The sequence below is a fragment of the Heterodontus francisci genome, chromosome 37, assembly GCF_036365525.1.
Source record: "Heterodontus francisci isolate sHetFra1 chromosome 37, sHetFra1.hap1, whole genome shotgun sequence".
In the NCBI taxonomy this organism is placed as follows: Eukaryota; Metazoa; Chordata; class Chondrichthyes; order Heterodontiformes; family Heterodontidae; genus Heterodontus; species Heterodontus francisci.
This window is the reverse complement of record NC_090407.1, coordinates 24,263,594-24,291,455: the sequence shown is the minus strand read 5'-3', so window position 1 is coordinate 24,291,455 and position 27,862 is coordinate 24,263,594. Positions and strand designations below refer to the sequence as shown.

The window sequence follows — 27,862 nt, the reverse complement described above, 5'->3', positions numbered from 1 at the left end:
TATAGACCTCTAGTCATGCATTGTCCTTGATGATTCATAATCTGATGATTATTGTTAGCAATACCCCTAGGAATGAGGTAGTTCCTACAAAACTTCTAGCTGGCCAATCTGTAACTATTCATCCTAGCTTCACAGACCATTTCCTTATCTCAAGGCTATCTTGAATCACAATGTGGTGACAAAAAGTCAACAGGCACGAATCATCCTGCAACTCAGCAGAGAATAGACAGCAGTAATTCTAGCCACAGTACAAATCTACATGTTATCTATAAGTAAAAATTGAAAAATAAACTTAATCATGAGATTAAGTTTACATTTTCAAGGAGTTAGATATAGCTCTTGGGTTTAAAGGGATCAAAGGATATGGGGCGAAAGCGGGAACAGGTTACTGAGTTGCATGATCAGCCATGATCATAATGAATGGCTTACTCCTGCTCCTATTTTCTAGAAGCCAAACTCTATTCTTATGTATGTATATATATATATATACACATACAAGAATTGGGTATCTTAACATCTGTCAATATTTAGTGTGGAGCTTGGGATTTAGCGTTTAAACACTGTTTGCCACTCCTTTAAGGACTCCTCTCAGACTTAAGTTTTGAAGGTTGAAAAGCCCACGATTATCCAGTCTTTCCTCATTATTCAGCCCTCTGACCCTGAGGATCAGTTTGGGGGGCAGATTAATATGAAGAAGCCTCTTGTATCAATTCAAAGGTTAAGACGAGTCAGGAATGTATGTGTGGTCTTCTAGTGCTGGAGGGCGCTGACTATACTGGAGTCCAAAGTTTCAATGTGAACAGGACGTTGTTGGAGACGGAGGATGGAACTAGCCATGTATGGTGATTTTAATCGCCCGGTGCGAACCCTGCTTCCCCAGCAGTGAACATTAACATAACAAATCCTCGGAATTAAAGAAAAGGGAGAATAGGCCCCGTTTATCTTTACAAATCCTGCCCCCAGCCCCTGAGCTGATTGGCTGCGGCGTGTGCACGACAGCAGTGGCGGGGTAGTCTATTGGTCAGTTTCACTGTCAATTTCGTTACTTCCTAAATGTATCAAGTTAATGCATATCGGAGCTGAATCGCAGGGGATTGCTCCATCGAGTTTGCGGTGCACGTTTGTTTATCGTTATTCCAGAGTCCAGCTGGAGGCGAAGTGTCGGAAGACCGAGAGGGACAGGGACCTCCCGTCTCCTTATGCCCACCAGACCAATGGTGGTTCCTTAGAGTGATCGGGGTGGGCGAATTCTTCCACTATGGGGAATGGGATGTGTTCCAGGAAACTGAAGGGACTCCTGCAGACGGGATTCTGTGTCCTAGTTGTACTTTGTTTTGGGTTCGGGTTCTACACCTACACCCTCCTGAAGGAGAACGTGAGAGGCGCCGAAATGTTGGCCCAGAAATACAAGCAACAGCAGGAATCGGTCTCAGCTCAGTTACAAGGTGGGTCGGATAGATAAGCTGCTTTCTACACGAGTTTAAAACACCCCAGACGCAGCAGAATGAAACGCATGGTGGAGGGCTGGGTAAGAGGCATCCGGTGATTGTAACATGTTGGACCAGCATAACTTTGTTTTCATCCTCACAAAGCTAACCTTATTCACTTCTCGTTATTTGTTTGGTGAAAAGTTAGTTTTTACACAATAGGTCATTTACTGCCCTTCTTTTCCGGGGAGCATTGTAAATACTGCTGATTTGGTATGTTTACATTTTTGAAATTGTTGCCTTTTACTGCGAAAAGTTCCTGTAAAAACTCACTTCGCATCAACTCAAAGCCACAGGTCTATCCCCCAGTTGCAAAATCTGTAGTGCTCTGAGCGGAACCATTGACCGAGAAACTATATATATTAATTCGCGAAGACGAAGAGCTGAATCAGATCATTCCTCCCTCGAGATTTAGATTCACTTAACACTTTTGAGTAAGGGAGGGGAGGAGGGGAAATTAAATAGAGCTGGGGGGTCAGAAAATATGTTTGATTCGCCAACTTAAACTGTTCAATTCCAGCCCCCACCGCCGGCTGGTGTCACCAGAAGAGTTGGAGATGTGCTCAGCTATATTCGGCCCTTAGGGAGGGCCTGCATCATTTCAGCATTAAAGACCAGTAGCCAGATAGTTTCTACTGAAGCATGTTTAACTTTTTGTGGAATTATTCAGAATTTTGAAATTGCTGATGTAGCCCGTTCAACAATCTTGTTAGTTGGAAGCCCCGATGAAAAGGCAGAACTCGTTTTGGGTAAGGAAAGAGGGTTCTGTCTATGAAAAGCAGAATGTTTCTGATCTGCAGAGTCTCACTTGATGCTGGCAATGTTTGTCCTTTGTTGGACCTGCTAACTTTGATTAGTATATTTGTTGATCCTTTGTCGATTCGTGTAAGAAGCGGATCTGAACTTCTTCTTAAGACCTCGTTCGTTCTGTTTAACGCAACTTTAGTGCGTTACTGGGACGTTTAAATCTGGACTGAACGTGACCTGGAGAGAAGCTGTATGAGATTCTTCGAGAAGGCAGGCTCACCCTACTGCAGTTTAACCCTGCAAGGAATATAGTTCCCGTGCGCTGTCAAACTGGACTTCGAGAGTCCAGGTTTAAAATGTTTAGCTCGGTAAGCAATAAGAGAGGAGCTCGGGAGCTATTTGTGTATGTGTGTGTGTAAAGCCAGACATAGGCAGAGCCCTCTTCCTGGGAAGGAGACTTCAAAGTTCAAACCAAACAATGTAAACAGGTGATGCACTATTGAGGAGATGTAAGCCAGTATTGCCCCCTTTTTAGTAAATGCTATTCTTGGTTTCAACCAGATAGCAGATTGAGTTTTGAGTAAAAATCTAAGTTTTGGACAAATTTTCCACAGGTTTGTTTTCACCCCTGCATGAAACAATCTGGAAACAATGTTTTTTGCATCATAAAATGTAATGCTTGGCAACTTTGAATAATGAGCCAGCTTACTTCGACATAAAACACGTCATCATGTGGAGAGAAATGGAGTTTACATTTCAGGTCAATGACCTGTTGTCAGAACTGTAAAAAGTAATAGATTTTGTGCAGGTGCAGAGGCAGGGAAAGCTGGGTTGGAAGGAAGAACAAAAGGGAAGGTCTGTCATAAGGTGGAGGGTTGTAATTTGCCACTTCTTCCATTGTGAGAGATGGTTCCTTACCATACCTGGTGGTCTAAGGTGTTGTTCTATTTCAATAGCAGGGGAGGGGGGACATAACCAGGCAGACTCTTGGGAGCCCCCTGACACCATGTAAAACATTAGATTTCATTATAGGGTTGCGACAGCTTTTCTTGAGTTCCTTGAAGAAAGGGACCTGCGAGAGTTGGCGAGAGTCCACTGTAATTACAGCTAGCTGGGCAGAGACATCATCTCACAGATTTAAATGGGCGTCAATTTCTCTGTTCTATAGATGTGTGGGTTTTGCAACCAGCAACAAAAACCTGTCAGTATTGTAAAGCCTGAGCAGTTTAGCTTTTGAACCGTGTTTAGAGAGAAGTCACTTTGTTTTTTCATTTTTATATAGGGAAACGGACATTCTCTGTTCAACTACATAATGTTATTTCATGCATTTTTATGTATGTAAATTGGTTTGCAACCTGTGTTTAGTCGGGGTGGAATATTTATTTAGTCCGTCTTCCATAAAGAGAGGAGGTTTCGTGAGGCGGTATGTGATATATTCCAGTAGCTGGTGTGTGGAGTAAGGGTTCTCAGTTATGATCCTTGGATCATTGTATTGTTTAATTTGATATTAGACAGAAAATGTTGAACACTGGATTAAAAGGGGCATGAGGGCCACATGCGGAAGTGACTGGTGACGCTGAACCCAAGGAAATAGCTAGTGTAAAAACACAAACCCTGCAACCATTGGAAATAAACAACAGGTTCATCAGCAACTGCTTGGGAAAAGACAAGTTAACCAAGCCCATCATGGAAACCTAAATTCTGGGAGGCAGCAGGTGCAGATGAGTAAGGTGAAGCATCTTTAATGGAAAATATGGCTGTCAAAGAGTCAGGCAGAAGGCTGGAATATTGTACATGGTTCTATTGTGAGACAAAGATAATCAACTTTCTACTGAAAAAAACAAGTAAGGAACAGATTGCATGTCTGCCCTTTCATGGTGGATTTAGTCTTTCGCCATGGGGTCCAGTGAAATGTTGGAGATCTGGTCACTGTTCAGTATGTATGGGATTGAAGAGTGACCTTTTTTCAGAGTCTGGGTGATGGTTGGGGTTGGGTGGGGTGCGGGTGGGCCTGTTTCTATGCTGTACAACTCTATGACTCTATGGTGATTATACATTGTTCTGTAGTTTGCAGGATTTTTGAGTGCTTGGTTGTTGTCCTTGTGGTGAGAACGTTGAGGTCACAGTGCCTCATAGTGAGTGGGTAAAATTGGGTTTATCCAGGATTGAGGGACAGCTTGTTGAGGAGTCCTGCAGTTGAGTATTATTAGTACTGTCTTGTATTCATCCCTCTCTACATTGTTTGTTGAGGGTAAAGAAGAATTTTGTGGAAGTTCTGGACAGCCTTGTTTAGAGGAGTCTTACTTTCAAGTGAATTGACCTAACTGGGCTGCATGAGTACCCTGGTGCTGGCCTCCTGTGCTTTTGTGCTTGGGAAGTTGTACTAGTGTCTGAATAATTGGCACAAAAGAAAGGACTTTTATATAATGCCTTTCACAATCTCAACGCCCCAATGCTCTTTACAGCTAATGATGTGCTTCTGAAATTGGTTACTGTTATAATGCAGGGAAACGCGGCAGCCAATTTGTGCACAGCAATATCTCACAAATAACAATGAGGTAACCATCAGTACGAATGATGTTGGTTGAGGGATAAATACTGAGCAGGACACCGAGAAGAATAGTGCCATAGGATCCTTTACAGCCACCTGAGCGTGCATGGAAGGGCCCTCGATTTAAAGTCTCAATCGAAAGACGGCACCTCCAACAACGCGGCACTCCCTTAGTACTGCACTGGAGTGTCAGCCTAGATCTTGTGCTCCAGTCTGTGTTAGGTTGAACCCACGACCTTCTGACTCAATGCTACCCACGAAGCCACAGCTGACACCAAGTCTGCACCAAATGTTTCAACCTAAACTATATAGATGGACAATTCTGAATGATAAATTGATTTATCTCCATCTGTTCCTCAAACCTGGCATCTGATTTAATGGTTTAGGTCCATCTCACCCTTGACACTCATCCCTCCACAGAAAGCAGAGCCTTTGTTTAATTTGTTTTCAGAGGAAACTATGTAGCATTTGCCAGTGAGCTCATTAATTCACTTTTAATTTTAAAGATGTCCATATTAATGATGGGTAAGAATAATTATTTTGTGAAGCAAAAAAGGAAAAGAAAGAAAATTCTGTCAAGAGAAATTATGCTAGAGCATTGTTCCTCCCCTCAAGAATGAGAAGTTTCTAGTTGCAAACTTGAATGAACCATCTCTTCCCTCGTGGGATTCACAGAAATGCATCAGATGTGGTTTCAGAAGCACAAGAAAGCAAATAAGATGAGGTCACAGTGATGATGGTGGTAAAGCTGACTTATAATGAGCAGATACATTCTACAGTATGTTTGTAGCATCAGTGATTCATTTTGAAACTAGAGCCTTCAAATTATCTTTGGTGATAAATTGACAAATATTTTAACACGTTCATTTGGCAGTCTTTGTCTGATACTTTAACAAGTGTTAAAATAAATGGATTTAAATAACAAACATTGGACTGAACTTATGAATTGTTATTTATAAGCTCAAAAAGGCAGAGTAGAACAGCAAGAAACTGGATCATGTTAACTTTTTAATATAATGTACACAATTCACCATTGTCGTTTGGCTCAGCTCAGTGGGGTCTATTATGAACATACGAATTAGGAGCAGGAGTAGGCCACTCGGCCCCTCGAGCCTGCTGCTCCATTCAATAGGATCATGGCTGAGCAGATTGTAACCTCGACTCCACATACCTTTCACCCCCTTACTTATCAAGAATCTATCTACCTCTGCCTTAAAAAATTTAAAGACTCTGCTTCCACTGCCTTTTGAGGAACAGTGTTCCAAAGATTCACGACCCTCAGAGAGAAAAAGTTTCTCCTCATCTCTGTTTTAAACGAGTGACCCCTCATTTTTAAATAGTGAACTCTAGTTCTAGATTCTCCCACAAGGGGAAATATCCTTTCCACATCCACACTGTCAAGACCCCTCAGGATCTTTTTTGTTTCAATCAAGTTGCCTTTTACTCTTCTGGTGATGCAATGATTGGCCATTGGGATAGTTCAGACAATTTTTCATTTTCTCCAGCACTGAACCAAGAAATTGCAAGCAACTCCCATCGGCATCTGAAAGCAAAAGTTTGGTTAATATTTTGTGTGGAACCTCCATCACAACACTGGAATCATTGACCTGCCTCTTCTCTTTCAGACTCTGTTTCCTTTTTCAAATTCCACAAGAAATGTTTGTGTTTATATAACACCCTTCATGACCTCAGGACATCACAAAAGTGGTTTACAACCAACAAAACACTCTTGAAATGTAGTTACTGTAGAATATAGGAAATATGGCACAACAAGCTCCCACAAACAGCAATGAGGTAATAACCAGAGGATCTGTTTGTCATGTTCGTTGAGGGATAAATATTGGATAGGACACCTGGGTAAACTCCTGTGCTCTTTGAGGGAGCCGTGGTTTACTAAAGAAGTTGAAGCGCTTGTCAAGAGGAAGAAGAAGGCTTATGTTAGGATGAGACGTGAAGGCTCAGTTAGGGCGCTTGAGAGTTACAAGCTAGCCAGGAAGGATCTAAAGGGAGAGCTAAGAAGAGCGAGGAGAGGACAGGAGGAGTCATTGGCGGATAGGATCAAGGAAAACCCTAAGGCTTTCTATAGGTATATCAGGAATAAAAGAATGACTAGAGTTAGATTAGGGCCAATCAAGGATAGTAGTGGGAAGTTGTGTGTGGAATCAGAGGAGATAGGGGAAGCGTTAAATGAATATTTTTCGTCAGTATTTACAGTAGAGAAAGAAAATGTTGTCGAGGAGAATACTGAGATACAGACTACTAGGCTAGATGGGATTGAGGGTCACAAGGAGGAGGTGTTAGCAATTTTGGAAAGTGTGAAAATAGATAAGTCCCCTGGGCCAGATGGGATTTATCCTAGGATTCTCTGGGAAGCCAGGGAGGAGATTGCAGAGCCTTTGTCCTTGATCTTTATGTCGTCATTGTCGACAGGAATAGTGCCGGAAGACTGGAGGATAGCAAATGTTGTCCCCTTGTTCAAGAAGGGGAGTAGAGACAGCCCTGGTAATTATAGACCTGTGAGCCTTACTTCGGTTGTGGGTAAAATGTTGGAAAAGGTTATAAGAGATAGGATTTATAATCATCTTGAAAAGAATAAGTTCATTAGCAATAGTCAGCACGGTTTTGTGAAGGGTAGGTCGTGCCTCACAAACCTTATTGAGTTTTTTGAGAAGGTGACCAAACAGGTGGATGAGGGTAAAGCAGTGGATGTGGTGTATATGGATTTCAGCAAGGCGTTTGATAAGGTTCCCCACGGTAGGCTATTGCAGAAAATACGGAAGTATGGGGTTGAAGGTGATTTAGTACTTTGGATCAGAAATTGGCTAGCTGAAAGAAGACAGAGGGTGGTGGTTGATGGCAAATGTTCATCCTGGAGTTTAGTTACTAGTGGTGTACCGCAAGGATCTGTTTTGGGGCCACTGCTGTTTGTAATTTTTATAAATGACCTGGATGAGGGTGTAGAAGGGTGGGTTAGTAACTTTGCGGATGACACGAAGGTCGGTGGAGTTGTGGATAGTGTCGAAGGGTGTTGTAGAGTACAGAGGGACATAGATAGGCTGCAGAGCTGGGCTGAGAGATGGCAAATGGAGTTTAATGCGGAAAAGTGTGAGGTGATTCACTTTGGAAGGAGTAACAGGAATGCAGAGTACTGGGCTAATGGGAAGATTCTTGGTAGTGTAGATGAGCAGAGAGATCTTGGTGTCCAGGTACATAAATCCCTGAAAGTTGCCACCCAGGTTAATAGGGCTGTTAAGAAGACATATGGTGTGTTAGTTTTTATTAGTAGGGGGATCGAGTTTCGGAGCCACGATGTCATGCTGCAGCTGTACAAAACTCTGGTGCGGCCGCACCTGGAGTATTGCGTGCAGTTCTGGTCACCGCATTATAGGAAGGATGTGGAAGCTTTGGAAAGGGTGCAGAGGAGATTTACTAGGATGTTGCCTGGAATGGAGGGAAGGTCTTACGAGGAAAGGCTGAGGGACTTGAGGTTGTTTTTGTTAGAGAGAAGGAGGAGGAGAGGTGACTTAATAGAGACATATAAGATAATCAGAGGGTTAGATAGGGTGGATAGTGAGAGTCTTTTTCCTCGGATGGTGATGGCAAACACGAGGGGACATAGCTTTAAGTTGAGGGGTGATAGATATAGGACAGATGTCAGAGGTAGTTTCTTTACTCAGAGTAGTAGGGGCGTGGAACGCCCTGCCTGCAACAGTAGTAGACTCGCCAACTTTAAGGGCATTTAAGTGGTCATTGGATAGACATATGGATGAAAATGGAATAGTGTAGGTCAGATGGTTTCACAGGTCGGTGCAACATCGAGGGCCGAAGGGCCTGTACTGCGCTGTAATGTTCTATGTTCTATGTTCTAAATAGTGTCATGGGAACTTTTAAACCCACCTGAGAGGGCAGACCAGCCTCAGTTTAACATCTCATCCGAAAGATGTCACCTTTGACCGTGAAAGCCTAGATATCATGCTTAAGTCTCTCGGGTGGGACTTGAACCCACAGTACTCTCCCATTCTGACTCGGAGGTGATAGTGCTACCCTCAGACTGTACAACACAAGAACACAAAAATTAGGAGCAGGAGTAGGCCATTCAGCCCCTCGAGCCAAGATCATGGCTGATCTGTCCCAGGCCTCGACTCCTCTTTCGGGTCTGTTCCGCATAACCCTCAACTCCCCGAGATTTTAAAAATCTTATCTACCTCCTCCTTAAATACATTTAGTGACCTAGCCTCCACAACCTACTGAGGTAATGAATTCCAGAGATTCACCACCCTCTGAGAGAAGAAATTCCTTCGCATCTCACTTTTAAATGTGTGGCCCCTTATTCTGTAACTATGTCCCCTAGTTCGAGATTCCTCCTGCAGTGGAAACAACATCTCAACATCTACCCTGTCAAACCCCCTTAAAATCTTATATATTTCAATCAGATCACCAGATCATTCTTCTAAACTCCGATGAATAAAGGCCTAACCTGTTTAGCCGTTCTTGATAAGACAACCCCTTCGTCCCGGAATCCGCCTAGTGAACCATTTCTGAACTGCCTCCAATGCTAGTATATCCTTCTTTAAATACAGGGACCAAAACTGTACACAGTACTCCAGGTGTGGCCTCACTAATACCCTGTACAGTTGTAACAGGACTTCCCTATTTTTAAACTCTAACCCCTTCGTAATAAAGATCAAAATTCCATTTGCCTTTCTAATTACTTGCTGCACCTGCATGCTAACATATTGTGTTTCCTGCACAAGAACACCCAGATCCCTCTGCACTGCAGTATTTTGTAGTCTTTCTCCATCTAAATAATAATCTGCCGTTTTATTCTTCCTACCAAAGTGGATTACCTCACACTTTCCCACATTGAACACCATCTGCCAAGTTTTTGCCCACTTGCGCAACCTATCTCTATCCCTTTGCAGATTCTTTGTGTTCTCATCACAACATGCCTTCCCACCTATTTTTGTATCGTCAGCAAATTTGGTTACTCTACACTCTGTCCCTTCCTCTAAGTCATTAATGTCGATAGTAAATAGTTGAGGCCCTAGGATCGATCCTTGTGGCACCCCACTAGTTACGGCTTTCCAACCTGAAAAAGACCCATTGATCCTGACTCTCTGCCTTCTGTGTGTTAGCCAATCCTCAATCCATGCCAACACATTACCCCAATACCCTGAGCTCTTATTTTGTGCAATAACCTTTTATGTGGCACCTTATCAAACGCCTTCTGAAAATCCAAATTCACAACATCTACTGATTCCCCTTTATCCACTCTGCTTGTTATATCCTCAAAGAACTCTAACAAATTTGTCAAACATGATTTCCCTTTCATAAAACCATGTTGACTTTGTTTGATTGCATTGTTTTTTTTAATTTCCTGCTATTTCTTCCTTAATAATGGACTCTAGCATTTTCCCAATGACAGATGTTAAGCTAACTGGTCTATAGTTTCTTGCTTTCTGTCTCCCTCCTTTCTTGAATAGGGGCGTCACATTTACGGTTTTCCAATCCGCTGGTACCCTACCAGAATCCAGTGAGTTTTGGTATATTATGACCAATGCCTCCACGATCTCTGCAGCCACTTCTTTTAAAACCCTTGGATGCAAACCATCAGGTCCTGGCGACTTGTCTGTCTTTAGTCCCATTAGTTTGTCCAGAACCTTTTCCCTCATGTTAGAGATTGTTACAAGTTCCTCCCTTCCATTTGCACCTTGCTCATCCATTATTGTTGGGATGTTTATAGTGTCCTCCACCTTGAAGACCGATGCAAAATATTGGTTTAAATTATCTGGCATTTCCCTGTTCCCTGTGATTAATTCCCCATTCTCATCCTCTAAGGGCCCCACACTTACTTTAGCTACTCTCTTCCTTTTTATATACTCGTAGATCTACCCATAACTATCCCTCCCTTCCCCATCTTTCCCGCTCTCTCTCTGCACCTATAAATATCGACTGGTCCACTCCTTTCACTAATTTAAAAATACTAAATAGGGTTTCTATCAAATTACCTCCTCACTTTGATCTGCTTGCTTCTGCTCCTTTTCCCAGTATTCTACCTTTTCCATTGTGTTGGGATGTTTATTCATTGGGATGTGCGTAATCAAATCATAAAGCTGTTCTTTATAAGGCTGAAAGGTACAGTTCCGTAAATATCATCAACATGAGTGGAAACCCTGGTCGATTTTCCCCTCCTAGCCCAGGGTATGGAGTTAAATTGTAGGCATACTCCCCACCCCCTCCTACCTCATCAGAAATAACTATGTGCGCATGATTGGAGGATTGAACCTGGAAATTTTAGTATATTCAGTACCATATCAGGCCGTGCACCTCTCCACCCAGCCTTCAGGCACTACCACTCGTTCTGTTTCAGTTTGCCTACTGTAGCGGTGCAGCATAATATCTCTTCCATGACCATTGGAATTCCTCTCATTCATGGCTCTGGATGTGGGGTTTTGGAGTGGGTGTTGTATGGAATTTAAATGGCCTAATTTATTCTACCCCCTTCTAGAACCAGTTTGATGGATGAGTCATGTTGGACTCTGGTCAAGCAGCCTTGTACCAACATGCCTGACCATGAAGGCACAGATTGGTGAGTAGGATTGGGAGATGCCTGCAAGGTCCTTGGCTTGCTGGTGTAGGCAGACTGGCGACACCCCAACTGCTTGGAGAAATAGTTGAGAGCTGATAAAGGTGTGCAGTTTTGACTCTGTCCCAGAATGATGGGTCTGATCTGGGGACCAAGAAACATATTGTGAAAATGAAGACCCATAGTTTATTGGTCCACATGGCCAGTGATGGAATGGACACATTACCTCTTTTATTATTGAGAATATCAGTCCTGCCTGTCAGCATGTCCTGTCATTGTGCCTGCCAGTGTGGCTTTTGTTCTGGATTGGTGTGCTGCTGAATCCTTACAGTAGCAGACCCTATGAGCCCAATTTGATGCTTAGTTTCTGCCTTATTCATAAAGCTTGGAAAAACCTCTGGAGCGGCTGATTGTCTTGCCAAGAATGGGAAGGAATGAACTCGGTTTGAAGTGGGTTCCAGGCTGGCAGACCAATTGGAAAAGTGCTGTGTTTTATGCAATAGCAAGGAGCCAGATGCTCTGTAACAGTCTCCAAACGTGTTTTTCAGCTGTTGGTGCTGCTGTTTAGAGAAGAGTGGAGCAGCACAACAGCGTTCCTGCAGGGCAACTCTGGCACTTTCGCTGGGGAATCAGCACAAATTTACATGTTCATTTGAAAAGTGCCTCTCTGCGACAGTCTAATAAAACTCTCCGGATGCATTGCAGCTGATTTAAGGCAGTTTTGGGTTGGGCTAAAGATCATGAAATTGGTCATCCTAGTTCATAACAGATATGATCCAGGGCACAGCAAATGTAACTACAAGTTTATTTAAGTTAAATTACTTGTGGGTTGAGAATGGGAATCTGGATAATCAGATGGAGGAAGTAAGTTTGACACCACACGCAATAGCTGATATCCTCCTGCCACCGTCCACAGTTTCTGTGTCAATCCCCTTGCCTGCCCTCCTCCAGTCCTGGAGAGGCTGCTCTGTGCCAGTGTCACACAGGGTATATTGAAGGAGAATTGGAGAGGCAGCAGCTCCTTACAGTACACTTTTTGAGCCAGGTAATTCCGATACTGAGGTCTTCCCACTCTGTCATTATGTCAGAGTTTGGCTTAAACAGAGCACAGTGGAATGATAACACCGCCATTGTAAACAAATCTGTCAGGTACTACGCTGGACTGAAGACTTAGCCAGTACCAGATGTGGACAGGATGGGGCAGAAGGTGGACTCAAGACTGCAGTTCTGAAATCCGCTTTGCTTCTTATTGAAAATTATTTGGAAGTGTTAATTATAATCTCCACATCAAGGGACACACAAGTACTGAGAGGGTGGGAGGTTGGGTTCTGCTTTAAAAAAAACACAGACTTCAGCGACTCATGTCTCACTAACTTGATTGAGTTTTTTGAGGAAGTGACGAAGATGATTGATGAAGGAAGGGCAGTGGATGTTGTCTATATGGGCTTCAGTAAAGCCTTTGACAAGGTCCCTCATGGCAGACTGGTACAAAAGGTGAAGTCACATGGGATCAGAGGTGAGCTGGCAAGATGGATACAGAACTGGCTTGGTCATAGAAGACAGAGGGTAGCAGTGGAAGGGTGCTTTTATGAATGGAGGGATGTGACTAGTGGTGTTCCGCAGGGATCAGTGCTGAGACCTTTGCTGTTTGTAGTATATATAAATGATTTGGAGGAAAATGTAGCTGGTCTGATTAGTAAGTTTGCGGACGACACAAAGGTTGGTGGAGTTGCGGATAGTGATGAGGATTGTCAGAGGATACAGCAGGATATAGATCGTTTGGAGACTTGGGCGGAGAAATGGCAGATGGAGTTTAATTTGGACAAATGTGAGGTAATGTATTTTGGAAGATCTAATACAGGTGGGAAGTATACAGTACATGGCAGAACCCTTAGGAGTATTGACAGGCAGAGAGATCTGGACGTACAGGTCCACAGGTCACTGAAAGTGGCAACGCAGGTGGATAAGGTGGTCAAGAAGGCATATGGCATGCTTGCCTTCATCGGTTGGGGCATAGAGTATAAAAATTGGCAAGTCATGCTGCAGCTGTACAGAACCTTAGGCCACACTTAGAATATTGCGTGCAATTCTGGTCGCCACACTACCAGAAGGACGTGGAGGCTTTGGAGAGGGTACAGAAGGGGTTTACCAGGATGTTGCCTGGTCTGGAGTGCATTAGCTATGAGGAGAGGTTGGATAAACTCGGATTGTTTTCACTGGAATGACGGAGGTGGAGGGGCGACATGATAGAGGTTTACAAAGTTATGAGTGGCATGGACAGAGTGGATAGTCAGAAGCTTTTTCCCAGGGTGGAAGAGTCAGTTACTAGGGGACATAGGTTTAAGGTGTGAGGGGCAAAGTTTAGAGGGGATGTGCGAGGCAAGTTCTTTACACAGAGGGCGTGCCTGGAACTTGCTGCCAGGGGGAGGTGGTGGAAGCAGGTACGATAGCGACGTTTAAGAGACATCTTAACAAATACATGAATATGATGGGAATAGAGGGATACGGACCCTGGAAGTGCAGAAGGTTTTAGTTTAGACAGGCATCTAGATCGGCGCAGGCTTGGAGGGCCGAATGGCCTGTTCCTGTGCTGTACTGTTCTTTGTTCTTTGACTGCTTTTAATTTTGCACTTTTTCAGAACCTGCTCAAACACCAGGTCTGCTGCAAACGCAGAGCTGTATTAAATGATTTGTGACATGAATCAGTCATTGTCAGATTCTGGTTCTATACCAGTTTAACCCCACAGTCTGATAGAATGATCCTCACTCCATCACGACCTCTCTTTTTAACTGTTACAATGCTCAGTAATCCTCTGAACATTTTCTCTCTACCAAGCTCCAAATATCTCTTTCTCCCTCCTCACTGTCACAGAGGACTTATATGGAACTCTTTGATCTACCTCAGCCTTCCCTTCCTCCTGCAGTCTGCTCGCTTTTAAAATCTAAGCTCTCCATGTACTAATTTAAGAAATCGCAGGTACACTTTGTGTCTGGACTCTGAGTAAGAATGCAACATGTCTCTTTGCTATCAGATGTTGGTGGATCTGCTGTGTATTTCCAGTGTTTCTGGCTTTTATTTGATTCCCATTGGTCGTGATATTTTTATATCTACTTCCAGACTGACCTCGCTACCTCTTTCCAAATTTGGTGCAGTTTGGCCTTGACCCCTTTCCCTGCATTTTTCAGACAGAAACCCTTGTTCTAAAACATGCCTGCATCAAACCTGACCTCTGGCACGAGTGAATGCATTCTGGTTATGAGCCTGGGCATTCACTGAAGTAAGGGCAGCGCAGTGGTTAGCACCGCAGCCTCACAGCTCCAGCGACCCGGGTTCAATTCTGGGTACTGCCTGTGTGGAGTTTGCAAGTTCTCCCTGTGTCTGCGTGGGTTTCCTCTGGGTGCTCCGGTTTCCTCCCACATGCCAAAGACTTGCAGGTTGATGGGTAAATTGGCCATTAACAATTACCCCTAGTATAGGTAGGTGGTAGGGAAATATGGGGACAGGTGGGGATATGGTAGGAATATGGAATTAGTGTAGGATTAGTATAAATGGTGGGCCGAAGGACCTGTTTCAGTGCTGTATCTCTAAACTAAAACTAAACTAAACTTTAACAAAGTTGGAGAAAGCTAGTTCTCGTGTGTCATGTGTTTCACTGCAGAAAGTGGCCCTCCTTGTCTCTGCCTTTCTGACTTTGTTTTGTATGTTTGCATAGTATAGTTTGTATAGGGTGATTGAATATTTCAAAGGCTGAGTTAGATAGATTCTTGATTGACAAGGGAGTCAAAGGGTATAGGGGGTAGGCAGGAAAGTAGAGTTGAGGCGACAATCAGATCAGCCAAGATCTTATCAAATAGAGCATGCTCGAGGGGCTGAATAGTCTACTCCTGCTCCTAATTTGTATGTACCTATGTTTATATGTACGTTCTGTTAATTTCCCTCCCATGTGCTCGCTTTCCCACTCCTTTGCTTGCTTACTTACCCCACTCTCTCTCTTTTTCTCTCCTCGCTTTGAACTCTGAGCCCGAAATGTTTTACTTCAAAATGAATGTCAGTAGAACTTACTTTTCCTTTAATGAGCAATTTGATTGTCCAGTCTATTTTTGCCTCCTGTCATCTATTGACAATTCCACTATTCAGGTCTTATGACACAAAAATGCAAAAACCCTGCCCAAGCTCTGCTGTTGACTGTGGATAGATTTCTGTTCTTTTCAAATTAAACTAAGATTTATGCTGATGCTGATTTGTGGAAATTTCTTTTAACTAAACGCCCAATGAAACAATTAACATTCTGTATTGTTACTGTTGGATAGATCAGATGAGGCCTGTAGGGAGAGCTATTCTCAGAGTCTAACCTGGCCAGCATATTCATGATGCACTGGGTGAAACTGTCCTGTTCCCGTTTTCTCCATCCTTTTGGGGTTTTCCCTGTGGCCATTGAAATGTCCAGTCGTCCAACATCTGCGTCCAGATGTCACCTCGCTGACGGACGGAAGAGAATGACCGAGTGTAAGCCGTTTTACTTCCTCCTGCTCTAACACACATCCAAAAAGAGACAAGATTGAGAAACTCGAGGGTGAGCTGCTCAGGTGCCTTTTTAGCCCTTTTCTATCTGGCTCTGTGCTGGTTCAACACAAGGAGTTGGCTGTATTTAATGTGACATCTCTTCAAACTGATGCCAGTGTTTGTGCTCTGGCTATTGGGGACCGGTTAACTTGCATCTGGGCCAGTTCTGTCCGGTCACTGTGGTGGGAGGTCAATGATTTGTGGAATTTTAGTTGAAATGTTGAATCTAAGGTCAGAACCGATTCAACGAGCAGGAAACCTGGAGGGAGAAAAGAGAATAAGACATGTAACAAACCTGATCCTAGTTTTGATTGATGGGAAGGGGCTGTCACGTGCCAAGAATTGGAGGTGGGGAGGAGCACAACGATCTAAAGGTCATAGCACAGGGATACCTCGAATGGAGCAGGGAGGGGCCACAGTGAGAAGAGGCTGAGCATCTTGTGTCCACCACCAGCTGGGTTTTGCTGTCTGACTTACCAAGTAAACCTGTTCACCTCATTGACCAGGTAATTGGTGCCAAGCGATAAATCTACTGTTTAATGAGAGGCCGAACACTTTTTATGAAGGCCTTTCACCTATTCATGAACTGGTTGCACCCTGTTAGTAACAATCCAGGATCTACAGCGCTGACAGAACTGTGAGCAGGTCACTCACCCTTGGCCTCGAGCAGGCAAGGGAAGGAACTTTGTGTTAATGTTTTTAGTGCATTGTGAGCCCCAAACAGATCGTACACAGGACCATTTCGTGAATGCTGTGGGATGTCGGGTTAAATAACAACTTGTGTTCATATAACAGAGTATAATCATCCCAAGGTTCTCCACAGGAACATCATCAGATAAAACTTGGCACCGAGCCACATAAGGAGATATTTGGCCAGGCGACCAAAAACTTGGTCGAAGAGGTAGCTTTTGAGGAGCGGGAGGTGGAGAGGTTTCGGGAGGGAATTCCAGAGTTTCGGAGGCACGGCCACCTATGGCGGAATGGTTAAAATCGGGGATGTGCAAGGTACCTGGACCTGTGCCTGAAGTGGTGTAACCTGCAAGGCTATGGACCAGGCGCTGGCAGGTGGGATTAGAATGGGTGGCTAGTTTTTCAGCCGGAGTAGACGCGATGGGCTGAAGGGCCTCTTTCTGAGCTGTAACTTTTCTATGGTTTTAAGAGGCCAGAATTGGAGCAGTGTAGAGATCTTGGAGCTGTATAAGGCTGAAGGAGGTTACAGAGATAGGGAGGAGCAAGGCCACAGAGGGACTTGAACACAAGGATGCGAATTTTAAAGTCTAAGACGTTGCCAGATTGGGAGCCAATGTAGGTCAACAAGCAGAGGGACAATGGGTGAGCGGGACTTATGAGTTAGGATAGGGGCAACAGAGTCTTGACGGGAAGGATGGAGGAGTGTGGAAAGGAGGGAGGAGGTAGGGTTGATCTGTGATGTGTTGGCCGTAGTGGCTTCATCCTGTTCTCAAAATACTCTGACTAATATTCTCAGAACACTGTAAATTATTCTCCCTCCCTGCACCAACAGCGAAGCCCACTGCACAACTCCACAGTAAATGTGTGGCTCATTCCCTCAGTGCACTGCTCTCAGCTGCCTATTCACACAGTAAAATGTGTGCATCGCCGTTCAGGTATTTTCTGGTGATGCCGAACTGTTTTCCAGACTCCACTGAAACTTTCAGCATTAACACTCAGCAGAGTGAAAATCGCTCAACCTCCAAAGCAGGGATTGTGGGTTGCATCCTCGTGGTGTAACCAGTGACTGAGCCTTGTCTCAGGGCTGAGTGTGAAGTGGGAGCCACTCTGCTCCCTGCTAAGGTGATATTGTCGAGATAGACTATGCTGCTCTCTCAACTTTCTCTTTCTCCATTCATTTCACACACTCCTTCCTTTCCCACTTCTGACTCTATATCACAACCTCCAAAGACACACTCTGTCCCCTCCCCGCTGTCCCCTCCCCTCCCCTCCTCTCTCTCTTACTTTCTCACACCCTCTCCCTCCTCCCCTCATTTGAAGCAGTCCACAGGAGCAACCGAAACTTGAATTGAAATGAGAGGATGTGCTGGATGAAGTTCTCAGCAGCAGCTGCAGTTGGAGAGGTGACAAACATCCCACTGCTGCATGCAGAGTTCACAGAAGCGACAGGAAATTGAGGATTGTGTGGAATGATCTGTAACATCTGTTTCTTTTTACAGTGGTGTACGAGCATCGGTCCAGGCTCGAGCGCTCCTTACAGAAGGAACGAGGGGAGCACAAAAAGACAAAAGAAGGTTAGATACTGCACACTCCGTCAAGTTTATTGTTTCTCCCCAGATAATGTCTTTTCCCCGGGGTAGCCTTTCTCGCTTGTTAACAGCCCCTCCCTCCAGTATTTTCGGTTATTAATTCTGCAATTACATATTTAACATGCATCCTGTATAACGTCAAAAACTGACAGCCTCACCTTTTTAGTTTTTTTGAATAATGTGGGCGGCCTAATTATGCCAGGTAGCTCTCTTACCCCTTGCGCTACTGAGCCCTAAAGAGCAGGAAGGTGCCTGGTTCCACTCCTGGTCTATGCTGAGTTAGCTGACCCTAAACTGGGGCAGCAGCAAAGACAAAATTGGGTTTAATCTTAAGGCCAGCAGTAAGAGAAAATCAGCCAAACTTCCCTCTCCTGTTGTTATCCTATGACTCCTGCTGCAAGTGCTTGGGGCAGGGCCAGAACTGACCTTTATGTGATGCGCACATGGTGGAATGTCCTGCTCACACTCCCATAAGAGGAAAGAGAACCATACCTAGAGCAACTCAGTACCCAGGGAACCGTACTCGGTGCAAGTCAACAGCTCTAGATCAGTACCCAATCGAAAGGCGGGGCCTGGGGTGCGTATCCCACCAAGGGCCAAGGCCCAGACAACTATACCCCCGTCGAGAGGCAGGGCCCGGTGGGCTGTACCCCCATCGAGAGGCAGGGCCCTTGAATCCTGTACCCCCATGTGAGACTGTACCTGGTAACTGTGCCTCATTGGGAATTAGTTCCTTCAGCACAGTGGGTATTATGAGCAGCTTTGCTGGAGAAAAAGCCAGTCCACCATTGTATCTGTTGACTGGTTGTGCTCGAAGGAAGTTTCTGGGGTTCCTGCGGTGCAGTTAGGTTTCATCGCAAATGTCCTTTCGTCAACATTGTAAGAATAGCTGTCAAATTATAGGATTGTAACATGGAACCAGAGATATTTGTTATGTCTGCATCTGGGTGGCGTGTGTTTGACTGTAGGGAACAGACAAGAATGAGCCTGTATTCCTGCATAGTAACAAACATTTAGCAGGTTTATAGATTATTAGAGAGGCTGGAGTTCCATTGAATTAAGCCACACCGCAGTGTGACACCATCTGGTGGGCACTTAAATTAAATGCTGTTACCACAGCAAAAAGGGTGGCCTGGAATTTAAATAAATCACACCTGCCCACGCCGGTAAATGCGATCATATTTCATCGTGTGTGACATTCGGCAGTGAGAGAGAGTCAAAAGACTTTATTTTTTAAAAAGGCCACATAACTGCCCTGGGTTTGATGTATTTTGACTTTAGTTTGGCTCGGCTCTTTTTTTTATTTCAGGCTTCACTGGCAGGGCTGACGTGGTGCAGCAGCTTCAGAAATAGGAACAATTTGGAATCTGAAACACATCTTGCAAGGAGATCTTAAAAAAAAAAAAAAAATTTTTTTAAACAATTTTTTTACTGAATGGTTTCCTCCAATACTTCCCTCCCTTGAAGTTCATCTGAGACCATCTTTCCCACTCAGTTAATCTGTCTATGTCCTGCTCCCATCGACACAATTTACTGGAACTCCTAATCTAGTGTCATCTACAAATTTGAATGTACAACTCACTTCATTTGAGACATTGATAAACATGGTGTGAAACTGAAGGTCCTGTTCAGACCCCTGGGGAACACCACCTGTCACATCCTGTCAATCAGATGCAGCCCTCTGTTTCCTGGTCCCCCTCCCTCATAATTTCCCTTTGAGTAGCTGACTCTGTCTGTCAGAACCTGGGCTCTTGGGAATGTATTAATATTTGTAGGGAATCCCTGGGACAGTGTCAGTATTTGCATGGGAATCTCTGACAGTATGTGTCAGCTGTGGCTCAGTCCAGCACTCTTGCCTTTAGAGTCAAAAAGTTCTGGATTTAAGCCCCACTCCAGACACTCAAGCACATAATCCGGACGTTTCACTGAGGGAGTGCTACAATGTCGGAGGTGCCGTCTTTTGGATGAGACATGAAATCAAGGCTCTGTGGGTGGACATAAACGATTCCGTGGCAGTATTTGAAGAACAGTAATGGAGTTCTTGTGATGTTCTGACCAATATTTATCCTTCAGTCAACATCACTGAAAAACATATCATCTGATCATTAATCTCATTGCTGTTTGTGGGACCTCACTGTGTGTAAATGAGCTGAAGCGTTTCCTGACTGACTACACTTCAAAAATATTTCTTTGGGATGTCCAGCGATTGTGAACGTCTCTGTATAGATGCAAGCTATTTCTTTTCCTATGCTTGGCATCCCCGGGCTGTGTTAGTGTTTGAGGAAAGTACAACTGAGGTGGGAGGAGTGCACGGTGTATTCTAGTTCCACTTCTCCACAGGTCACAACATATATTTAAATTTTTTCCCACTTACCGAAACAGTGACTCATAGACTCTATTTTTATCCCAGAATAAAATACACCAACCAGGTTTTTTTAATAAACAACAAAATTATCAGTTTATTATAAAACAAGTCTTAACCAGTAATGAAGTAAAGCATAAACACACAGATTGAAATATTAAAGTTCCCTTTTATCTTAGTCCCCTCACACTCACACATACACCAGTTAACGGAAAAAATAAGAGATTTTTGTTTCGAGCTCTGTTACAGTCAAAAAAAATACTTGGGTTGAATACTTGCTCATTCTTGAAGAAACAGCAGATGAGATAAGTTGTATTCCAAAACTGGCATACAGTCTGGCCTCCGAGTACACGTAGACAGGTCACTGGAATCTCTTAGGACAGTTCTTTTCAGGTGGCGTGAGAATTAATTTAGCAGGCTTTTCTTCAAAGACAGGAGACAAGATGAGCTCACACAGTGGACTTCGCAGGTTCTTTTAGAGAGGTGCTGGAAAGCTGAGCTGGGTTGTGGTCTTCTTCCTTGGGAATTCTCTTCTCTCCTTGGATGTTCTCTGTTATTTATTGAGCTGGAAGTCGGGTGGTTTCCCAGAAAGGCTTGTTGTTGCTGGAAGTCAGGTGGTTTCCTGGAAAGGCTCGATTTCCTCAAAAGACCTCTTGGTGCCCCTTTTAAAAAAACATTGCCAGGGACTCTTTTTCAAAGCCAAGTGGCCTTTACATGACCCCCTGTGAAACCCCCGAAGTTTAACATCAGTCTTTCAAAAATGAATCCTCAAAAAATATATTTGACAAAACGCAGAGGCACCTTCATAACAATATAAAAGTTTAAACTCCATTGTGTTGGTGGTATGGGACAGTTGTGGGGTGGGTGGGGGTTGCAGGGCAGGGCAGAGGTTGTGGGGGGAGTTGTTAACATCTTACGTTTCCTCCTGGTTGCTTTCTGTGTTCGAGTTAATGGGTTAAATAATCCTCCTCCATGCTTCCTGGCAGTCCCATTTTGCACGCAATGCAATGTATAATAAAGAAACAAACATTTTCTTATTTATTTAAAAAGGAAATCCTGTTGATGCTGCTGGTCTGAGTGTAACGGACACTTTGTATTTTAGTCTGCAAATCTGTTAGCTTTGCTCTTTGTAACAGGAAGTTCTGGGAATACACAGCAAGGCCATTGGCATCTGAAAGGCAAATGGGAAATGTGTTTGTAAGGTTCCTGCCTCACAACTGGTAGTGCAGTGAAATGTAAATACTTCTAATTAGAGGCCATAAATATAGAATAGTCACTAATCCAATATGGATGTCAGGAGGAGCTTTTTTACCTGGAGACTGGTGACAATATGTAACTCCTTACCACAGGGAGTGATTAAGATGAATAACAGATACATTTAAGGGGAAGCTAGATAAACACGTGGGAGAAAGGAACAGAAGAATATGTTGATGGGGTTAGATGAAGTAGGGTGGGAGGAGGGGCATGTGTGCGTAGATGTGTTGGGCCCAATGGGCTGTAAAGTTTATCTAATAGCCAGTTGGACTGTCTCCAGTCTACAGTCTACAACCAATCATAAGCCCATGTTTCTTCTTTCTTGTCTGCCTCACACGCTCGTTCTATACAGTCACTTCCTTGTGACTTCACTCCCAGCCCACCAACCAAGCTGTGTACCTTCTCTAAACACTAATTACACTCAAGTTAATTATAGGCTCTATCTGCCAAACCAGTGGTACCATTTTAAAGAGATACCCCACCATTGGTAACTGGTTGGCTCCTAGCCTCTTGAAATCCCTGTCTGCCTCTCTACTTCTCTCTCCTCCTTTAAGTCACTCCTCAAAATCTATCTTTGACCAAGCATTTGGAAACCTGTCTTAATGTTTCATTCTTTGGCTCGGTGTCAACTCTTTAGTTTGATATTGCTCCTATGAAGAGCCGTGGGTCACTTTACTATTTTAAAGGCGCCATATAAATGCAAGTTGTAATGTGATTGTAGTGAAATGTAGTGAGGTGCAGTCTGAGGGCCAGCAATTTTGTATAGAATGACAGCTTCCTGTGTGACTGTCGATTTACATCTCCCCCCTCCCCCCCCCCCACCCCAGCCCCATCAACAGTTCTGCAGTGTAGTGATGGTGTAAGAATATTGATCACTCTTTGCATAATGTTTGAAATATTAAAAGGATCTTCCTGTTACAGGTTGAATGTAAATTCATCCTCATTTTCTCTTCCCTCTCTGCAGATTTTCTAGTCTATAAATTGGAAGCTCAGGAATCTTTGAACAAAGAGAAGGTCAGTGATGACTTTATTCTGTAATTCTTGAAATGTGGAGCTCCTTGCCTCAAAACTGCAATCTTCACTATCCTCAGTCTCCTACAATTTAAAGGCTTTTAAAATGCAAGCCTGGCTACCACACCCTGATTTACCTCATCTCTCCTACTCTTTCTGTCCTCAGTGATGTTCTGCATTGTGCCCTTGCTGATATGAAGGGACATCGATGTACTGTGACATCAGACTCTCAATAAATAGCCTGTTGGCATAATTGGTGAGTTCTGTTAATAAAATGAAGGACATTGAGGTGTGATATGCAGGATGGGGCACTGCTCCTGTACGGTCCTGAAATACGCCCATTCTGATTTCAGACATTAGAATGTTGATTTTTTTTATTAATCAGTTTGTGAGCCTGGTGTGTGTTGGTGTTGGCGAGCTGAATTTTCTTTCTCATACATCAAGAGTTTGAGTTACTCACTATATTGTCCTCTGACTGATGTTTGTTGTTCAGTCCCAACTCCTTCCTTAATGATGCAATGTAAAACACCAGGGAATTTATAATGGGAAGGGCAAGGAGGGACCTGCATGTGTATTTAATCAGTGATTGAGTTCCAGCCAAACTGCTGTAAGAATCTGGGGTATCGCCGGTTGGGCCCATTTTGGCTCTTTCAGCTCCTGCTGGTTGAGCCTTGTTTATTCCATCAGTGTTTCTCATTGACCGGATATGAGGCCTCTTGGCTTGTGGCAGAATGTTGGGGGTGTGGCTGTGAGCACATTGCCTCTGCACAACAGACCAAGTGGTGTAAGGAACAGCTGCATCCCCTCGAACTGGATGAATCTTCAACCAGTCCAGAACTTTTCAATCTCCCCTCTGTTTTGGCCAACTGGTCGCTGACTGGGCTTTGTTTGACACTGAAGTAAATTGCATTTTTGAGAGGCTGCATGCAGTGTCTGAACTATCAGTTCAAAGCAGTAGCATTTTTTAAAAAAACACTTGGCTGCTGTTCAATACGAGTCCCTGCAGCAGAAATAAATCCAGGCCTTTGGAGGAAATGTCCTGGGATTCTAACAGATTATCTTGCGGTTGGTTGAAGGGGAACCACTAACCAGTGTCATAACGTATTGATGATGGGCTCATTGGCAGCCTCTTAGAGTCCAGATTATTGATCTGACAGTAAAGGATCAGGTTTGGAGCATGGCACTAGTTCCTTGGGCAGTCTGGATTCTATGCCGCATGATCTTCCTGTGCTCGGCCGTCCAGTTTGTCTGCTAATGTTGAGTGTGCATTTTGTGCAGAAGCAGAGGAGCACAAAGCTATAGTGTTTATTGTCTTAATCCCTGTGCGCTCATGTTTTATCCTGACACAGATTAAAGCATTCCCATCATGAGTTTACCAGTAACCCAAGGGATCGAACCGACAGCCAGTAACCAGAAACCTCTCGGATCCAATCCCTGTTCTTTTCTCTCTCTCTCTCTTCACACATCCTCATATGTGTCCTGAGGTCGTAGGGTTCTCCCCCTGTGCTGCCATTAGCTCTTTATGATTGGCTGTTGAGACATTTTTGGCCAAACATGGTTGGTGAGGCTGGAGAAGGGGGTTGGGATTAAAGACTAGGATGGGATCAGGGCTCAGGGTTGGATATAGAGTTGCACTTAGGATGGGGTTGGGGCAGAGGAGGTGAGACTAGTTTGGGATTGCAGTTGGAGCAGTAGCTTCAATGGAAGGTGTTCACTTCAACACCCATTGCTGCTAGATGTGTTTTGATTGCGAGATGCACTGGCTGCAGTGAGGCTCGATCCTGGGCTGCTAGATTCTTTTAATATATTCGCTTAATGTTAAAAGTGAACTTTAAGAGTTTCCAATCAGTAAGTTTTATTTTATTTGATTCTTTCATGGAATGTGAGCATTGCTGGGAAGGCCAGCATTTGTTGCCTGTGTGAGGATGTGCGAGGCAAGTTCTTTACACAGAGGGTGGTGAGTGTCTGGAACTTGCTGCCGGGGGAGGTGGTGGAAGCAGGTACGATAGCGACGTTTAAGAGGCATCTTGACAAATATGTGAATAGGATGGGAATAGAGGGATATGGGCCCCGGAAGTGCAGAAGGTTTTAGTTTAGGTAGGCATCAAGATCGGCGCAGGCTTGGAGGGCCGAATGGCCTGTTCCTGTGCTGTACTGTTCTTTGTTCTTTGTTCTTCTTTGTCCCTAATTGCCCACGAGGAGGTGATGGTGAGCCCTGTGTGTTTTAGGTGTTCTGACTGTGGGTAGAGTATATGGAGAGTGACAGTGGCTGAAGGGGTCTGGCAATACTGTAATCTGTCAGTGCAGAGTAGGATACTATTGAAAATTCAGATCTATTTATACAATGTTTTATGTGTCTCAGAAAACATCCCAAAGTGCTTCACATATACTGAGGGACAGTGACATGCAACAACTGTTAAGTCGGCAAACATTTTGCAAGATTGCATCAACAGCAAGGAAGTGCAGCTGGTTTATCTGTTTTGGTGGTGTTTGAGGGAGGAATGTTGGCCAGGAAACTAGTGCTACACCTGACCGGACAGATGGAGCCAGTTCAACATCTTGCCTTACCTGGGCTAAAAGGGTTAAATTATGAGGACAGGTTTCATACACTAGGCTTGTATTCACAGAATTCTCAGAATCACAGAATTGTTACAGCACAGAAGAGGGCCATTCAGCCCGTCATGTCTGCGCTGGCTCTCCGAAGGAGCAATTTACCTAGTGCCACACCCCTGCCTTCTCCCTGTAGCCCTGCACATTCTTCTGATAACAATCCAATTCTCTCTTGCCTCGATTGAACCTGCCTCCGCCACACATCTCATTCCAGATCCCAACCACTTGTTGCATGAAGAAGTTTTTCCTCATGTTGCCATTGCTTCTTTTGGCAATTTCCTTAAATTTTTACCCTCTCGTTCTCAATTCTTCCATCAATGGGAACAGTTTCTCTCGATTTACTCTGTCCAGACCCCTCATGATTTTGAATCAAATCTCCTCTCAACCTTCTCCTCTCGGAAAATAACTCCAGCTTCTCCAATCTATCCACGTAACTGAAGTTCCTCATCCCTGGAACCATTCTCGTGAATCTTTTCTGCACCCTCTCTTTAATGCCTTCATATCATTCCTAAAGTTCCCTTGAGTACAGATGATTGAGGGGGTGATACATTTGAGGTGTTTAAGATAACTAAATAATTTGATCGTTTCTCTTTATCTATCCTATTTCCCTGCTGGAAAAGTCCAGGACAAGGTGGCATAAGCTTAAAATTCGAGCCAGGCCATTGAGGGTTGATATCAGAAAGCACTTCTTCACGTAGTGGGGAGTGGAACTCTGGAACTCCCTCCCTTAAAAAAGTTGTTGAGGCTGAGGGTCAATTGAAAATTGTAAAACTGAGATTGATAGATATTTGTTAGGAAAGGGTATTAAGAATTATGGAACCAAGGTGGGTAGATGGAGTTAAAATACAGATCAGCCATGAATGGCGGAACAAGCCTGAGGGACTGAATGGTCTACTTTTGTCCCTATGAAAGACGGCTCCTCTGACAATGCAGTATTCTCTCAGTTCTATACTGTAGTATCAACCGAGACATTGTGCTAAAACCCATAGTTGGGCTCAAACTTCAGACAGGAGTGTGACTGAGACTGAATTCTGATACTGAATGTCCTGAGAATTAGCTTCAGATTTCAACCAATCGGTTTAAGGATACAGTTCAGCGAGACTGACAGAGCTTTAAAATAAAATTCCTTTCAGGGCAGATTTTGGGGAAAAAAATTTTTTTAAATTCATTTGTTGGATGTGGCTAGGCCATTATTTATTGCCCATCCCTAATTGCCCTTGAGAAGGTGGTGGTAGGTTTGAGTGATGGCACAATAGCTGAATTAGTGATCATTACACTGTCAACTTAAGAGACTTTGCCCTGGTGTGTTACTGCACACTGCATTGTACCTCAAAATACTGCATGCGATGTGAGGCTGCAAGAAAGATCTGGATTGGGTTGAGGCTCCGTGTGGGCAGGGGAGAGAAACAGGCTGAGACTATGCGTGACTACAAGCTATGTACTGTCCCATGTGACATGTGGTTCTACGGGAGGTGTATTGTGTGGTGTGCAGAGCAGGTCTGTTATTTTGCTGTGCCTTAGCACAAAGTGGCTAAACATGTTTGTTTGATTCTCTTGCAGCAAGATGCTATGAACCGGTACGGTGCCCTAAGTTCCCAGCATAAAATACTGAAGGTGAGTCGTAGTGCAGTTACTGGAACCATCAACAAATCTGCATCTCCTCATGGAGGACAAACCCTGTTGGATTTGGGATGATTTGACCGAGCCAAGGACAGGATCGGTTCCACTGAGTCTCTTCGGGGCTTGGGAAGGGAAGGTTCAGTGATTCCGGATTACTACCTGAGCCACGTGCTATTTGGCATAGGGTAAATAAGACTAGAGAGGTAAATGTGTGGCTGAAAGATTGGTGTGGGAGAAATGGGTTCCGATTCATGGGGCACTGGCACCAGTACTGGGGAAAGAGAGAGCTGTTCCGTTGGGATGGGATGCTGGGACCAGTGTCCTGGCAAATCATATAACTAGGGTTGTAGATAAGGCTTTAAACTAAATAGTGGGGGAGAGGGTTCAATTGAAGGGAAGTTTAAAAAGTCGAAAAGTAACGAGAGAGCAGAGGTGCAGGGTAGTGAAGGGGCAGACATTAATCAAAGAGTGACAGGAAGGGACAGAGAATACAAGCACAAGAGTACAGCAGAAATTAGAACCAGAGTAGGTAAAAATGGTAAAAAGTCAGAGCTTAAGGCTCTTTATCTGAATGCACGTAGCATTTGTAACAAAATAGATGAGCTGACGGCACAGATAGAAACAAATGAATATGATTTGATAGCTCTCACTGAGACATGGTTGCAGGATGACCAGGATTGGAATCTAAATGTTCAAGGATATGCAACATTCCGGAAGAATAGACAGAAAGGAAAAGGAGGTGGGTAGCTTTGCTATTAAAGGAAGGGATCAGTGCAGTTGTGAGTAATGGT

The 27,862-nt window shown here is 44.0% G+C and overlaps 1 protein-coding gene across 5 annotated transcripts in view; it reads left to right on the top strand.

Annotated features, from left to right (window-relative positions):
• The first annotated feature begins 1,054 nt into the window (after window positions 1-1,054).
• The window catches only part of LOC137352160 (Golgi integral membrane protein 4-like), a 54,508-nt gene continuing 27,700 nt past the window's right edge, over window positions 1,055-27,862 (top strand). For all 5 annotated transcript variants that reach the window (XM_068017322.1, XM_068017321.1, XM_068017320.1 and 2 more), the window contains exons 1-4: window positions 1,055-1,445; window positions 18,125-18,199; window positions 22,795-22,844; window positions 27,012-27,065. In XM_068017322.1, coding sequence (XP_067873423.1) covers window positions 1,259-1,445; window positions 18,125-18,199; window positions 22,795-22,844; window positions 27,012-27,065 — 366 coding nt within the window. In that variant the 5' untranslated portion in view covers window positions 1,055-1,258. The remainder of the gene's footprint in view (window positions 1,446-18,124; window positions 18,200-22,794; window positions 22,845-27,011; window positions 27,066-27,862) is intronic.